The sequence below is a fragment of the Rhea americana genome, unplaced genomic scaffold (genome assembly GCF_003343005.1).
Source record: "Rhea americana isolate MKP2758 unplaced genomic scaffold, rheAme1 scaffold_101, whole genome shotgun sequence".
Classification (NCBI taxonomy): Eukaryota; Metazoa; Chordata; class Aves; order Rheiformes; family Rheidae; genus Rhea; species Rhea americana.
In genome coordinates this window covers 883,368-901,317 of record NW_028185051.1, presented here as the reverse complement: position 1 = coordinate 901,317, position 17,950 = coordinate 883,368, and the positions used below count along the sequence as shown (strand labels likewise).

The 17,950-nt window shown below is 35.6% G+C and overlaps 1 protein-coding gene across 2 annotated transcripts in view; it reads left to right on the top strand.

Annotated features, from left to right (window-relative positions):
• HLCS (holocarboxylase synthetase) overlaps positions 1-17,950 on the top strand; it is a 132,437-nt gene that overhangs the window by 41,133 nt on the left and 73,354 nt on the right. For both annotated transcript variants that reach the window (XM_085304724.1, XM_085304714.1), the window contains one exon: positions 5,722-5,993. In XM_085304724.1, coding sequence (XP_085160850.1) covers positions 5,722-5,993 — 272 coding nt within the window. The remainder of the gene's footprint in view (positions 1-5,721; positions 5,994-17,950) is intronic.

Below are 17,950 nucleotides of genomic sequence, written 5' to 3'. Positions count from 1 at the left end.
GTTACTCCTTGGAAGTGCAGTTGTGTTCACTGTGGTTTGGTTGAAAAAGAGTTCTTTTGAGGAAATAAGGAAATTCACTATTTTTCCTTAGATTTCTTAAGAACAGGAATATCTAAAGCTGTTATTTAACAAACTAACTCAATGAGTATATCTTTTCAGAGTTTACAAATAAAAGTTTTCATCTGAATTAATTCTGTCGTTTATCCTTATTTAATTACTTAACTGTGAAGTTTTGACCATAGMGCAACAAAATTAATTATTTACAAAAAAAAGCAAGTGTATAAAGATGATGTAAAATAGAGTAGTTCCTGGAATCTGTACAGTGTAGGTATGTTGTTTACATTTCTTTCAAGGTCAACTTCTAAGTCTGGTAAGTACAGTAAAGCCAAGGTAGAGACAGTTCATTGGAAATAATTAAATTTATGAAAAGGAAGGGAAAAGGTTGTTAAATAAAAATACTAACTTACTAGTGTGATATCTCCTAGCTCTATGTTCACAAATGAATACTTGACCTCACTGAAAAAGCAATAGCTAAAATAGATGATTATATTGTGGTCACAGTATTGAATAACTGGGTTGAGCATCAGTATTTGATGCTCCAGGAAAGTAGAGAGCTACCTAACATATAATATTTGTTCATTTTATGGCCTTGCATTTTTAGTTTTTATTTAATTTCACCTTTGTGTTTTTAATAGGAACCAAATGAATTTAGGCTGTGAGTGAAATTTTGTCTTGACAAAGAATTCCATTGTTACAGAATTTAACATCTRTCGTCACACAATTTGGTAGAAAGGAGCAGCTCCCAAATATGCCTGATGAGAGAGATGTATATATCTGTCTACATGTATATGTGAACATAAATATATAAATGAAAAAAGTAAATAGAAATAATATTAAAGATATATCAAAATGTTGAAATTTGAGATTATTTTTAACCATTATAACTGGAAGTTTGTACTTTGTGCATAAGTCTAGTTGGTTGATAGAGCCCAAGTGCAAATAAAATCATCCCCATCAGGAGCTATAATTTTCTGTTATTTTACACTACAACACAGAAGGGTCCATATGCAGCTGGCTTTTGTCTCTTACGTCTGCCTGTTTTCTCTTTTTTGTTCAATCTCAACTGCTAACTAAGCATTAGGAAAAAGTGGAACTAACAATTATGAAAATAAAAAGATTTTTAAACAGCAAGAGAGAACTCGTTACGCAACAGTTGCTTCACATACCTGACCAAATGCTTAAGATCATAGAAAACAGATGTTAAATCATTTGCAAAATGTAGCTTTTACTCTTCCTTTTCCACCTTACAATTGCTGCTGCAACTTTAGTTCAGCAGCTTGTGGTAACAGACCTCAAACCCCTGGTGCAATGGCCCCTAATAAACCTCGATGCTGCTCAGTGGAGGAGCTGAGGGTAGATGGCGTTCAGCAGGAGAACTCTTTATTTCTGTGGATTTTTTTTTTGAATTAACGTCCACTATATTTCCTTAACTGCTTCACAACAGCTTTTCATTTAGTGACACATTCACTTTGACAATCAAAACTGTGCTTGTGGAAGAGTTTGTCCTGCTGTACCAGGTCACTGAGCCCGTCACAAATTGGAAATTTTGGATCATTGTGGGCTTGTGTGCTGAGGGATGCCAGGTTGTGCCTTGGACTATTTGGGACAATTTGTCAGTGAGAAAARATGTGCGGAGTTCTTTCCTGCTTTTGATCATTTTTTATAGTGGGTAGAAAATGTGTTGTACTTTGTAATTTAAAATATGATTTAAAACAATTTCTTGGCATAAATGCTAACTTTGTGGTTGGTTATTTGAACTGTGAAAAGCTGTTTGGCCTTTTTGTCACCAGATTATCCAGTTGAAATCTCAGATTTTATTCTTCYTTTATGACAAAGCAGAAGGGAGCATCTTTGCTTTAGAGGATGGTAGGCACATATCAAATGTGGTTTGAAAAATGAACGGTTTTATAGAAAATTAAATTTGTCTTGATTTTTATTCTTCTCCTGCTGGTGGAGTAATGAAGAATGCCACTTTTAGAATGTATTTACGCCACCGTAAAACATGTGAAATTATTATATTTACAAGTATCTGGCTGATTCTATATGTAGCATAGGTTTTAGTATGATTGTACACGTAAGTAACTGCAGATACCGTTGCCAGTGCCTGAATGCATAACAAAACTCCTTTTTTGATTGCGTGCTCATGCAAAGCTCTTTTCTGCCTGCTTCGAGACTTCGATAATGAACTACAGGTCGGGGTAAGTGGTGGCCGGGAGTTCAGGTATTCCTTAGCCAGTGTCTCAGTGCAGTGCCTGGCGTGCCGTACCTGAGCTGGTCCCAGAGGCAGAGAGGGGCAGGCAGTTCTCGGAAGCAACACCTTGCGTTTCAGTGGCCACCAGAGGTTGCTGCAGAACGGCGKTGCTGCCTGCAACTAGTAAACGGTGTTAGGTTCCCCGTTCTGAATTCAAAGCTGAATCTTGCACTTAGCAGCCAGTCACTCGGTTCTGGTTCTGACCTGATTATATTCCCTTTTAACAGGGTTGAAATAAAGGTTAGCCCTGACTTTTTGCATACACTTACTTCATTGTATATAAATGAACCTCTCTGGTATTTTACGTGCCTGTATAATTGTGCAGACCAAAACGTGTTGGTTCACCATCCAGGCTTTTGTACTTTTGATTGTGTAAAGGATGTCCTTGTAGTGAAAATTACTTTCTCTAGTGAGCGTTTGGGCAGGACTTGAAAATTTGCTTCCTTAAAAAAAATTGCAAATATTTTTCTTAGAAATTTTTTAAAATCAAACGCTACTTTAAATTATGTATTACCCATCTTTATATTTCTGATCAACTCAATAAACATTGTGGAAAAAGTGGGTTTGTAATTATATACACACAGCAAATCTTGAATGGTTCAATATCCATTAGAAATGAGAAAATGAAATCAAGAAGTAAGCCTGAAGCTATAGAAAAAAAATCTCCTGAATAAATATCATCATATTAAAAGAAGAAATGTTAAAAATTGTGTGGATATTTGTAATAATGTAATATTGTACTTAATAATAAATACTTGCTATTTCAGTCTTTTGTTAAAATACACTGTGGCAAAGGTATGCAGAATTTTCTGATGCATCGTATCAAACACTTTCATTGTTTATTTAGAACTAATAATATTTTAAGCACTTTTTTAAGTTAACATGTTTCTGTAAGCCTGTAAGTCCATTCTTATGCAAGTTAAAATTACATTTTTGTGTTTAGGACTTCGCATGTTCAGACATACATGCACAGTTAATTTCTGTTTTCAGAAAGCAATAGGAAAATGCACTTTCTGCTTAAACACAGTTTCCATATGCTCTTTGACAAGAATCAAAGCTATGATTTTTTCAAAGCATTACCTATAGCAAGTAAGTTACTGTGTGGGTAAAACAAATAGGATTGTGTGTAAAGAATTTATCAGCACTCTGTCAAGCCTATGATACTACTCTAAGTGAAGATGCAAGTAGTTTATGAAGATCAGTTCAAAAATGTGCTCGTAAAACCTTTAATGTCACCTCATCATGTGTTGTGCATGTGCCAAAAAGGAAAAGGGAAAAAATATTTAAAGCATATTTTGTCCAAGAAATTAAATAGAAGGAGTTCAATGGGAGCTTTAGAAAACTGAGAAATAAGAAGTAATTTTTCTGTAAGTAAAATTTAACTACTGACTGAATCACTGTTAGGTCCTTTGGGGATTTAGAAGCTAGTGCTAGATTGCACTAGGAAAATAAATATTTCTTCATATTATGCTTTCCTACCCATACTACAGGGCTGCAAACCAGTAGGTCTGTTGAAATGCAGCATACAAAGAGTGTCACACAAGAAGTAATGTCTATCTGAAACTTTAGATGATGTAGTTTTTGAAGATGGAAAATCCATAGAAAGGTGTTAGAAACACATTTCTCATTCTGTAGGGATATAACAATGGGATTTGGAAAATTGGAGTAACTCCTTGGATAGATAGCTATTTATAGGAAGTTAGCTGTTAATTGCAGTCTATGCGTTTTGAAGAATTGAACTGGAGCTTAGTCCCTTGAACAAGGTCAGGATAGTTTAGTCCTGGCTTAGGAACTTGCTTAGGAAAACTTCAAAACTGAGGCTTCAATTCACTGTAGTAATGGGAAGGAGGGGCACCTACTGGATTAGAGGAGACGTTTGTATGCAACACTGTTATGAGAAAGTGTGCATCAAGAGAAGCTGTTTAAACGAAAGTCAAATGTCTTCCTCTTAGAAAATTTCAGGGCAAGAATCCCTAATACTTTATTTTCAGTAGAATATATTACCTAATTTTATACCTTTCTCAGGATAGCTATTATTCTGAAAAGGAGAGTATAATGAAGAGGGCCAGACTTAGAATTGTGTTCTCCATTGTTTAGGTAGCTATGATCATCTTGTAACGTTTTTAAGGAATCATTTGTCCGTACGTTTCGGCATTCTCTTGTGCTTCTTGCACTTTTGCCCCTTGAGTTTTTTTCTTCAGTTCAAATTTGGTATGTAAATTATTGATAGCTTTAATCAGTGATTAAGTAACTTCTTTTCCTGGTTTACATTCAGTGTATTATTTAATTAGTTTAACTTTTGATAGTTATCTTACTTTTTATTTATTTTTGTAAATTAGCTCCTGTCTACTTCAGTTTAAAATTTTCTTGGAAAAAATGGAGATATGTATGTGAAAGACAGTTTTGTCTCCAGGAAAAGCAGAACTCGTGGAAGTATAAGCTCTATACTTGGTAGAAGGAAGTCCCAGCAGCCGTGTTCTTGGGCTGTTAAGTTAGTCTTCTGTATATCTAAAGAGGTGGCTAATGTTTCACATCACATCGCTCAAAATAGCATTAGATATCTCCAGAAAAAATTCTCTCAATATGTAACAATTATTTCAGTACATCACCGGTGATAATTTTACCAGTAATTCATCTCTTTATTTCACATTTAGTAAAATTTATTTCCAAAATGTCTAAAATAAAGGAGAGAGAGGTCAAAATGTAGACACATAAAATTATGTGTGTACATAATGCATTTTAAATTTATTTTTAAGTATTTTTTCTATAGAAATGTGTAGTAGCTCTGTCATTGGCTGTAGCAATAGAGCATAGTTATAACTGCATTTTATACCATGATTACATTTTTCGTAGGTGTGTACTTTCTTGAGTTATACACTTCTGTTTTAGTTAGCTAATGGCCACTTTAGACAAAAGTTGAGATAATGGTAGTGAAGCTTCTGTTAGGTGAAGGTATGAGTCCTTCCAGTAGTTAATCTGCTGAGAAATCAGTGGATTTTCCTTCCTTAACTGTTGCTTTATTCTTGAACTCCGGTCTCAGCAGTGGGTTGAAGGGCTTGCAGTGAAGGAACTTAGCAAACTGAATAACTTGGATAATGCAGAAGAATGTATGTACAGCATGCTTCAGTATCTAGCCGAAATGTTACAAACCCTGTTGMAGGAAAAGATTAAGGCTGATTAATTTGCAAAGGAGCTTGGTCTCAAGTCCAGCAAGTGACTACTAAGTGGTCAGGCCAGACCAGACTACAGCAGGTAGCAGAAATCTATTTTGGAAGAGGAAATGGAATTAATTTTCCTGTATTGAAGTGGAAGAGATTGCTTGAATATAAATGTTTTCAGAAGAATGTTTTTGTGTCTTCGTGTATGGTGGTATTCATTTCTGTGTCTTTCTTTATTTCCCTTACCTACAGGAAATCCATCTTGCTTTTCTGAAATGGCTTGAGCAGAATGTAGATGCTGAAGGATTAATAGAATCCAGCAAGGTGTCTCTTAAATTTGTTTCATCTTGTGAATCAAAAATGGAGGTAACTCCATCTCGCATGTCAGTCATCACTCAAATGAGAAGCTTCTCATCAGAACATTTCAGCCTGGAAACATATCAGCAGAACCTGCAGACAAAGAAGCTTGGAAAGATCCTTCTGTTTGTTGAAGTTACCACAACAACAATGAATCTTCTAGATGGGTAAGATGCTGATCTAGACTGTCCCAAATAAGCCTTCTGATCTGGATTTCAGAATTACAGTTACACACAATGCTCAAAAGGCAACTTTTTTTCTCTTTGGTTTATTTGTTGCCTGCAGGCCATCCAAACTCAAAAAGCAGATTCTCTTTCTGGTAGGACATAAGAAAGAGATTTATTGGGAGGTGTTCACAGGATGATAATTGATAGTGTAGAAATACTAAGCCATACATATGTGTGAGTTTACTCATTATTCTTCCTATAAAACATGAACATTACCATAAGAATCTCAAAAGTATTAAACATGCATACTTGGAAGATTAATACATTTTCTAAAGCTGGTTATTTGACAAAAGTGATACCAAATAGTTTGCAGCCTTAATTTTAACCTTTTGTTTTTCTCTCATACTACTTAATATCCCTTTACTGAGAATTCACAGAAATGTTCTTCGTTTTTTAGACATTGATTTGTGTTATATAAGCTGTTCTTTTGTCATTACATAGATGACTATTGTTAACAAGTTGTGAGATACCTTTGAGAAAGTAGTTCATCAAAGTTTAGGATAAGATTAAGTTGTATGACAATCACAATTACTAAATCTTAGGTTGGAATTTATGTAGAAAGACTATACTGCTACATTTCAAAACATGATATTAGTTCGATGGAAAGAATTCTCTTTGGGAAGTTGTTGTTCTTCAGGACAGGTTTGTCTATATGTGTTTCTACTTGCTGCTGTGATTCCTGACAACCACTTTTTGAGTGTCAGTTAATTTATCTGCAAAAATCAGTCTTCTGATGAATTTAATGTTGAAAATAACCTGTTATATTTTCTGCATTTTCCTTTTTTTTTTGCCTCATCAGTTAAATTGCCTTACATGTTACAGCAGATTAGTTAACTAGCTGTAAGAGCTTTATTTTTCAGTTACAGAGCCTAAATTGCAAGGCCGATATAAGTTACAGAGCATGTCTTCTTGCAAGTAGTGTAGGTGATTTACACAAAATATGTGTGTGAGTCTGCATTAGAACAGTGTTACAGTAAATGAATTTGTAGTCTCACAGTTGATACTCCTCTGTTTACTAAATGTTAACTGAAATTAGGCATTTGTAATTTTTGTAGATGGAAATCAGCAAATGGTAATTTGTGCCAAAATATTGCAATTTATATACAGAATCAAATACCAGTGTTTTTAAAACCGACTAATTCTGTGTTTGAGAGTGCGTGCGTGAGTGTGAATATTTGCATGCACACAAAAGATACTGTTACCTGTTTTCTATCACTCCTCTTCACCCAGATTTATACCCTAGTCCTGTAGCTGACTTTACAGGGACCTTTGGACATAGACAGACATGCTAGTTCAGAAAGAGCCCGTAGAGAAAAGAGTTATTCTTTTGTATCATTTGTGGTATTTGTTCCTTAAATTTTAGTATTCACAACGTGTTCAACCGATTGGACTGAAATCTTACTTATTGTGTAGAAACTGTAGAAGTGGTGTTTCAGTTTAGTCTGTCAGGACTCTTCAGGTTTTGGTGGTGTTCTCAGTAGCAGCATCAACAGGTCTCAGTACGATGAAGTATATTGTGTATTCGGAGTTTTGTGGTTTCACTTAGATATCGCAAGCTGAATAGGATCAGGTTTGTCAATTTATACGTGATTTTATTCTCAAGAAGACGAGGGAGTAAAAAGAATGGTCTTGATTTTTTTCAATGAATAGGGAACCTTTTTGCTCTCTAAGGTGGTGGTCCAGCAGAGCATTCAGTACACAAGTTGCTTGCTTATGTAAGTAGGCCAAATGTAATGAAATCTTTACAGATGTGGATCTTCAAGATTTTCCCCGTGATGATGCCAATTGAGTAGTCAATTTTTAGATCAGATGTAGAAATCAGAAGTCCTATCTTTAAGCAGGTTTTTACTGGAAGGATGGTCTTAGTCAGATTGTAATTGCAGMAATTAATTCTAGCTTACTGAAAGCCTTTTGTTTTAATTAATCAAGATATTTGTTGTAAATGTTGTGGTTGATGTTACTGTAAATATGTCTTTGTTGAGAATAATAAAATAATTTCATCCTTATATGCATGTGATTTGCAACCGGGCAAAGTGCCTGGAGACTTCGCAGAGGATAATAATCCATAAATCACTAAAAATTGGTATGAATACATATTAGACTATTTTTATTGAAAAAAAAAATGTTTTTAATGTACTTGGAATAGTTTAGCGAGGGTTCCAGGTGAACCGTTATAAACTCTTTGGGATATGTAGTATATCACTTTCCTCTACTTGACCAAATGAAACACAGGCAAACAAATCTCAAAAAAAGGGTTTCCTTACTTGCACGAAAAGAGGTACGTACTGATGATTTGTAATTTCAAGAAAAAGATTGTATCACACGTACGCAGTCGTGTATCGCAATAAGCAAGTGTTACGTGGTAGCGTGTCTCGGCTTCGCCAGCGGAACGCCGTCGGTGCCGTGGTGGTCGTTAGGCCGTTGCCATGAAGCCGAGCCGTGGGCTTCCGCGGTTTCAGGCGTTCCCGCGCCTTTCCCACAAGCTGGCCGCCTGGGCTTTGTCTCGCTCCCGTCTCCCGCGCCYGGCCCTTCGTGCCCCCCCAAATTAAGACATCGGAGGGGAAAGGGGGCTGGAACTAATTTAATGGCTGAGCGACCTCACAGTGGAGAAACAGCCGGAGCCTAATAGGGGTCTTTGTCTGCGTTTCCACCCGGGCTGGTAACGCGCCAGTCAAAAGTCAAGCAGGAGAAACAGGTGGAAACTATTAGACCTGTCATAAAGTTTGAAAAATTGATTCTGGAGCAGAAGTGAATAGATTGAACTTGACAGTGTTGTCCTAAAGATTTGAAGGGAAAATTCTGTAGTTTGGCTTGGAGTCCCTTGAACGCTCCTTAGCCCTCCAGATGGCTGGCGTTGGTGGTGTGCAGGCTGACGCACACGCTGCGTTATCGTTGGCAGGCGTTTACGTGTCCTATGGTAACGAGCAAAGTGTGAATTCACCTGTAAGTATCTGCAATTAAAGGGCATTAGTCTAATGGTAAAATAAAGATTTGTTTAAATATCGCATCGTTTTAAATAACGATTGTTAGTTTTGTGATTTTGCATTGAAAGTGTTACGCAAATCGTTTGAGACTGTTTTTAAAAGCAGTTCAGTTTTTATTTCTTAAATTAAAATTCAAAATCTTTACCAAAGATTAGAAACCCCCTCTTGTTTTTTTCCCTAAGAGGATTTTTTTTCCTGTTTCATCACAGATATTTATCCCAGTGGTGCCTGAACACATTAGCCTTTCCCAAAGCCATTCCGCTTGTGCTCTCTCACCTGCCTGATGCTGTATTATTTAAGAGAACACCATTATTTTTAAGGATGCAGCAAGCACAGTGGTGCAGTATGGCATGGTAGACACACACTTACCAGGCTCATGAGTCTGGAGAATGATAAATATTTCTAACACTCATTTAATTGGCTGCAGTGGTTTCAAAAGCATTTAACTTAAAAGTATATTAATCAGTTGTACATCTCAATTTAATTCTTTAGTGGCACCAGTATTCTGTTTTAGTGTTTTATTTGGCAGAAGACTTGATCTATACATGATTAAGGCAGCATGTGTTTATATTGAATATGAAATGCCATTGTGAATAGCTTTTTCCCAATATTTAGGAAGAAGCACAGATGGATGTGGTGTGGTGCCATCGTTAGGAAGCATTTGGCATAAGAAGTGGTGGATGTTAGTGGAAGTGAAATGCGGGAGAGAATTGCTTTCATAATTGCTGAATAGGATATTTAAATAAAATGACAATTTAGAATAAACAATTTCCAAACAGTTAAGGGCTTTGAAAAAGAAATGTATCCTTGGCATTGTTGGTGCCCTTTTAGTTTTTTTAATGTGCTTTTCCTTGTTCATATTGTTAGAAATTCTTTAAATGACACTGTGGTTCTAATTTTGAAAAGTGGAACATTAGGACTCCCCTTGTCTCTGTTTAAATTGTGTACTTTTTTAAACAAACTCAAATAAGGTAAGGTGGAGGGGGGAAGTAACTTGAAAGTAAACATGGCAAAACATGTCGTATCGTCACGGTGCTTGTGTGGTGTTCCATCGTCGGTGGTGTGCTTAAAGCATAACCTCTCAGATACTTGCATCGTTCCGTCACGCCTGTAACTGCAAGCAAAAATGGCTCTTCTTATAACTGCATACCTTGCTCGACCATTTTCTTCAAGAATCTGAAAAGTGCTTGCAACTCTTTTACGTTATTTTAGTTAGCTGTGCCATAATGTAGGCTCAGCTGGGTGGAGGAAGCAGTTTTGCTGTATAGTCAAAACTGCCTGCAAGTTGTGTCGTTGAGCTTGCATTTCCCTCGTTTGAAGGTGCATGGACCGTTGCTTATAAAGGCTTCAAGAAAGAGCTGTTGTCTTTTAGCGTGATGAGAGTATCTGAGTACATTATAGTCTTGTATAAATAAATGTCTTGTCACCAGGGTGAACAGTTCAGAAAACACGTACTTCTATTTAAACACAAAAATATCTATCTTACTCCAGGTTGGCTTTTAAATTTAACTACAACAAATTTCCTTTAATTAAAAATCTTTTAAAGTTATTTTAACGTAGCCATAGTCAATCTGTGACATCTGTTTCAGAATTGTAGTCAGTGCTAAAGTATATTTGTGGTATTTCATTCATGCCCTTAAAGGTGTGGGTTTTTTTCCCAGTGGTTTTGTGATTATGAATCATGCCGCATTCTGCTGCTTTATGGATTCAAGACAGAGTCATTTATAATTTCTATAAAAATAATTCTCCCCTCCCTCTCCCCAAATATATATGTGAGAGAGCAGGAAAATCCTGGTGGGCAGGAAGGATGCCTTTCTCTCAGGAAATACAGATTGCCATTGGATATTTAGAAAATGTGTGCTGATAAATTTGTGAGTTACATTTAAATGTTGTATGGATAAATATTTTTTCTACAGATACATAACCAAAAACTATCTTATCATTTTGGATAACCTGTCCTTCCTTGTGTAGGAAGCTCTCACGATAGTGCCTATTAGTCTTAAAGCAATAAAGCTAGGTTTCTTATTTTTGTTTATTCAAGCTATACTGTGGGATAGGAATTCATTGGGATGAATGTCTAATATAAAAGCTAAAATTAGATACTAGTGGCAGTAGATTTTATCTTTAAAGACTTTTAAGCTTACATCACTCCCGTTTAACTTATCCTTAATATAGCTCCTCCTTTGCTCTTTAGATCATTATTGTTTTGGGTTAGTAACATTTAAACTTCCATTTTTGTTATTTATAGGGTTGAAGTTGCAACTTCACCCTAGGGCTTTTTCTTGACAAAAAAAAAAAAAAAAAGAGAAAGAAAAAAAGAAAAGAAAAGTTAGTGCTGACAGAATAGCTGCTCCCTTGTTCATGTTCCTCAACTATTTTCTATATTCAGTAGATACTTTGTGCCTTCCTGTGCTGATAAGATTAGCTCAAATAACAGAATATGTTTGTTTCCCTTAAATCAAATTAATTTAATAGTAACTTTTGCTAATTTAGTTTAAAATGTATAGTATTTCATACTTTATTTTTCCACTCACTTACTGGTGCTCTTTTGCATCATCCACTCTTAGAGAAAGCTGTCCTTCATCCTGATAACAAAAGATCGTGCAAGAATTTTTGTAATACGGCCAAGAGTCTGTTCCCTTCTTTGCCTGTAGAAAGTGAGGAATTCGGAAGTTTTTGGCACTGCTTTGGTTCTGTGCCATTCCCAGACTCCTCTCCGCAATACCATTTTTCATTACATGCTTGCTGAAAGATTTCTGTATTAGGATTTGTCATCTCCCTTGCTTCAATTTTCCTTGCCTTTCTTTCCACCTGTTGTGAATGGTTCTTGAGGGCGCTTAACAATCAGGTCCCTATTTCTCTGTCACGCACCTTGTGTGTCTGATTTTTCATGGAACTGAAAGCAAAATATGTTCATCTTTTTTTTGGTTGTTATGTAAAATCAGTAGATTTTTTTTTTCTTGTTAATAAAGTGGGCCCCCTACGTGCATGGTTTCTGTCAGTGTGGGGGAGGCTTGATGTTCCCAAAGGGGATTGGGTCATAAAAAAAAAGATACCCATTTGCAGAGCAATTAACCCGCACTGAACTCTTATAGTATATTATATTACCCTGCTGCTGGAAGTTCCTGAACAATTCATATTGTTGTATGAATACACATGAATCCTTGGAAAATTCATCATTTGTTAAATATGAGAGGTAACACTATAAGACTGCACAGTTAAAAACAAAAGCTAGAGAATGGAAATGGAAGGGTTCCAATAACAGATTTTACTGCTCTGTTTTTCGCAGTACTTTTTCATGCACACATTTTAAAACAGACTTTTCATATTAAGATATGTAGTTAAAAATCATTGTACTTTTTTAAAAAACCAGGATTATCTTGAAAAATTCATTGTGTTACTCATTTGCTAACTTTGTAACTGTCAGCTCTGCCTTTGAATTTTGTGTTTTTCTCTTATTTAGTTAGAAAAAAAAATTGCTTAAGCTTAAACTACCCAGAACGTATGTGTTAATATTGGCACCTTGTTGAAAAGCAGTATTAGGTTAGAAAGTTGAGGGGTTTGATAGGAAGACGAAAAATGAAAAGGTTGAGAGTAAAGAGTTTCTTTCTGAGGAGGGAAAGCAGAAAGACTTTAATGCTTTTTCAGTCATAAGTTTGCAGCATATTGTCAAGCGTAACCACGTCAGTTCTGCAGTGCGTTTGTGAACACGTGTCTGGTAGGGCTGTTGTCGTGATCGTCAACTGGCTTTCTGTGTARTGGGAAACCTGCCACCTTTATGCCACAGGTCCAAGTTCAGATCAGGATAGAGCCTTTGATGAACTTTTGTCAGCGTAGGGCATGATCCATTGACTTGTAAAGGGGGCTAAAGCGCCGCAAAACTAGGTATGTTGGTAATGCAGGCAGATAAAAACGACATCCCTGCCTCCATAATAACCTCATGAAGTAGCTCAGGGCTCAGAAGAGTCAAGCCTCTGCATTTTTACCCCATGCCTTTTTATTGTGATTATTATAATCATTAGTAAAAGACCAAACAGAAGATGATGTTTTCAAATAAAATACTATAATATGGCAGGTATTCAGATATGTTGGCAAGAGGATGTCTTAAGTGACRTGATCGTGCATTTTATTGATGAGGTTACTGCACTATGTGTAGTTGAGGAAGCTCTACTTCTGGACCTAGTAAAGAATCACTTTGACTGTTTCCTATACTGTTGGCCCAACAAGAGGCCGTGCTAGAGATATTCAGCATGTGGGAGTTCCAAAGAGACTTCCTGCGTTTTCAGAAAAATTGGAATCTGGGACTGTTCAGGGAAGAAGAAGAGTCCAGTAGGCTTTGCTTTGGCAACTCCTCTGGCTGTTACACTTGCTTTAAGGGATGCCTAGGGCCCATTTCAGCTCTGAAAGTAGAATTATGCCTATTGAGTAAATTTTGTCTGTTTTAGGAAGCTGATGAGAGGACTACCTTTTGTCATTTATTTGAAACTGCATTAAAGATCTGAACAAAAATTAAGTGCAGGCACAAAGTCTGACTTACTCTTTGGAKATGTTTTTTTTCACACTCTGACTCTACAGGAAGTGTGGGGTAATCAGACTTTTAACTTAGAAACTTGAGGTTAGGTCATGGCTTTCAGTTTCCATTTTACACATTTCCATCGCTTTACACTTAAAAGAAGAAAAATTGAAGTTGCAACAGTATAGCACAAGTAGACATTAAGAAACAACACCTGTTCCATGTTGTTATGAATAAACATACTGATTTTTGTCTGTTCTTATGCTAGTAGTCAAAAGATCAGGATTTAGTTTGTTTCAGAATAGTTTACTGATTGTTCCCAGGGTCTAAGCCTTTCAAAGCTTGTGTAATTTTTACCATAAGCAGTAAAAATAAGAAAATCCCACCGAATCTGAATTCTTTACCTAAATCCCCCTGGTCTAATTTATTTTCACTTATACTCCTAGTTAAAATATTTTAAGAATCTGTTTGTATTCAAACGAAGGCTTGCATTTATCACACCTCATATCATTTAGCCTAAAATGTCATGGTCTGTAGAATGGTGTGTAAAAAGTGAGGTTCCCCCACTGCAGTTTTGTGATCCCCAGGATTGCTATAAAACCCTGTACCTCATGTTTCTTTCAAAAGAATTTATTAGCATTGTTCTCGTTGCTTAACTGTTAAATGTGGACTTCCAAAGGTTTTTGTAAACTTGAACTGATTCTATTTTTACTGATGATACTATCTTAAATAAAAAAGCACAAGTATGTTAAAAAAAGAAAACTCTTTGGAAAAAAGAAAAAACTTATGTGTTACATTAAACAGTTGTGGAATGCAACTATAAACTGTCCCAAACTGTCCTTTTTAACTGTGATTGAATGGATCATCACTCTGTCCATGCACGGATAAATAAGGAGGACAATATTGAAGAGGAAGTAAAGAAAGTAAAAGATGTGTGGACATGGAGGATGATATATAGGAAAGAGGAAATAAAAGTAGAGCATTCAAGAAAAATGTGTATTATCTGTATTTACTCACTATCTTTAGTATATGTGGTAAGTGTAARGTAAAAGAAGTGTTTGGCATGTAAGAAGATTACAGTCCTAATTGGGGAAAAACCAACATGCTGTAGCGATGTTTAAAGCGGTTCCTGATCAGAAGCCTCATACTCCCTTGTTCAAATGGCAGGTTATCTATGGAAGGATACTTTATGTAGTGTTTGGTTTTGATTTCTTTTGAAGTCATAGAGGCTGGTAATAACACAACTTAACCATATGCTACTTTGATTTTTCATTGTTTTTGTTTGAAAATTGAGGAGTATGAGAAAAGGGGAGATCTCTTTTTTTAGGGAGCGTTCAGGCTAAAATTATTTTTCCTTACAGTCATATAGTTGAGCCTGCAAATTATGACGTACTGCTTTGCTTGTTTATTTTTAGTTGCTCTTTTAAACTTTTCTTCCCTCATAAAAATAGTTGAATGCCTAATCAGAATCTCAARTCTGCTTATATTTCACATTTTAAAAAAATGTGACTTACAACATGGATAGATAATTCATTAAATTAGAGGTTACATGACAGTGGACAAGCTTCAGAATTCATTCCACCTGTAACACTTTCCCTCTGTTAAATTAGTATTTTTATTCAAATCTTAGAATAGGAAGTTAAAATTCCAAAATAGATTTTCATTCACCCATTCCTAAACCTGAAAAGCTTCTAGGTAAACTTAGATGGCCTGTGGACTCAGTTAAAAAGAACAAGATATTTTTATACTGCTATATCATCCTTAAGCTAAAATATTTCACCCACGTAATCAGTTCCTTTGTTTAAATATACGACTTGGTTTTCTCATCTCTCTAAAGGATGAACCAATTTGTTCACGCAAACTAGTTGCTACAGAGCCAGATTCCTTTTAAGCTTATGTATTGTGCAGTGATTGCTGAACTGAAACTGTAATTGAACACTTGAAAAATAACATGCAGATAGTGTTTTAGTGGCTAAAAATAGTATTTCACTATTCAGTGGAGTAACTCAGGGCTTGCTGCCTTTAGAACAAAATAGTTATTTAATATACTGGGGTAATGCAGGTGTAAGTGATATCAAACAGGCTTACAGTATGTTTTAGAACTATTTAGTTCTGGCATTGGATATAACTATCTGATGACGTACTGGTCTAGTACCAAAATCATTTTGTTTGATGACTGAATATGGACCCTTATTCCAGCCCTAAGAGGAAGATTTTTTCTGCTTTCTGTTTTCTTGGTTTTCTTAACCTTTTTCCTCTAATAAGCTCTGTTTATGCTACTGGCTTCTGAAGCAGTTTTGTCGAGAGCTTGCGTTTATGAAATAAAACAGAAGAATACGTGTATGATCTCAATAAGCCATCTGTTAGACTTCCCCGAAATAAGAAAATAGTCTAAAATATCGTCCACAGGTACAGTAAAAAGAAATAATATTATTTTATGGCTTTAAAGTTTCAAGACTGGAAATTAAATAAAGCAGTTCTAACTTGATTCTTAGTTTATTTACAAAAGGTAAAGCATGTACCTTATATGGAGTACAGTACCAGATGTGAGATCTGGTACTTAATAAAGTGCTGGTGGCCACCTGCTTTAATACGTATTTAAAATCATGTGTGGTAGTTATGTCATAGAGAATGCATGTGATAGAGAATAATTTTCAGTTAGTAGACCATATCAGGGTAATAAGGATCAATGCCAGTGGAATGTTTAGAATTTTCCATGACARTTTATCCATCTGTTTCAAAAAAAAAAAAGAGAACTGAAACAATCATCTTTTGCCAAGGGATTTGAAAAACCAGTTGAGTGACTTGGATTTTTCTTGTGGTGTTAGCAAGGCACCACAGACTTTTTAGTTGAAAGGAGTTGGCAAGCCAGTAGGACACTGAGTCTAGCTTATTTGGCTTTCTTTTCGATCCTATCTTAACATCAGTAATATCCTACCATTCCGTTGTTGCATTTATGTGGTTTTCTTTGCAGCTAAGTACTGATTTCTTCTGGGGCATATTTTATCCATCAGAATACTGACAATATACTGATAAAGAAAAAATATGAGGAACATGCCCTCACACATCACAGTATCTGCAGGCTCTAAGGCCTAAAGTAGAAAATCTTTTTCCCAAGAGGCTTCTCATTTTAAAGATATAACAAAAATTTAAGATTCTTGATGTAGCCAATTAACATGCCTAATGTTAAGAATACAGTCTAGAAACTAGCTCCAGATACATACACTGCAAGGTGACATTCTKTAACTTGACAACGCTGATCTTGTCCCTGCAAATTGACTTTGGTTTGTTCAACTTAGATTTCTACAAACTCATGTGGTGTAGCCACGGTGCTGGTTGCAGAATGTGTTGCTGTAGATATTTCACTGCATGCCGCATTCGTGAGGAAGCCCTTCTGATGAGTAGGAAAGTAAGGAGTTATTTTGCTTAACAGCAAAACATCGCCTTCGTACCCCTAAAAATGGTATGATAAAATGGTCTTAATTTGAATTGGTAATTTATTTCAGTAGTTGTAAATTTAGATACGAAACATACTAAAATCTTCTAGGCAAATTGATTCTATTTTTTAGTTTCTATTATTAATAAGGATTGGTTATATTGCAAATTCATGCTAATCTTTCTGAGAGGAAAAAAGGGCTACTTCTGCCTGACTTGTGATTATTTCAATTCTCCATGATTTTCACGCCCGTATCTAGCAATTTGCTGTTAACATAGTATATTTTTAATTTTTTGGTTAAATTTCATGTTCGAGATGGATAAGGTATAACTTACTGTTACCACAAATTACTTACTTAGTTTCAGTAATTAAAATCTGAAATTACAAAACTCATCTTTTTTTATTTTAAGATAACTCCGCGTTAAAATATTTTGATAGTTCGGGTTGATATGTAAGATACTCTTGGCAATATCCAGGAGAAAATTAAATTAGGAGAATTCGACCTATTATTTCAATTAGTCACTTGACCTGGTAAACACTTTCTCGGCAATTTTTGTTGAATCTGACTCTTTCTGTACTTTGTTAYCTTAAAACTCTTCATTACTGTGTTTTTAATCCTGCAGTTCTCAACACGGTTTGGAATGTACAAGACTTAACCTTTAAGTACTTTATAAATGAGTAGTTTTCTTACATTCTTTCTTCCCTGCTTTCTCTACTGTTATCTAACTTGAAATGTGCAAACCACACATTATTCTGATCTGGGTCGTAATGAATCTGCGTGCTGTCTTCTCTGTGTTACCTGTTACTTTTCATCTGCTTGAAGGACATCATTTATGCTAGGGAGTGGATTCAAACTTCTGACTGTCCTCACAGTATAACTAAATAGTGTCAAGTATGGAATTCAGCTCTATTCCCTCTGCTTCTTTTTAACTAGCAGTAGGAGTTCAAAAAAGGTAAAGCCAAA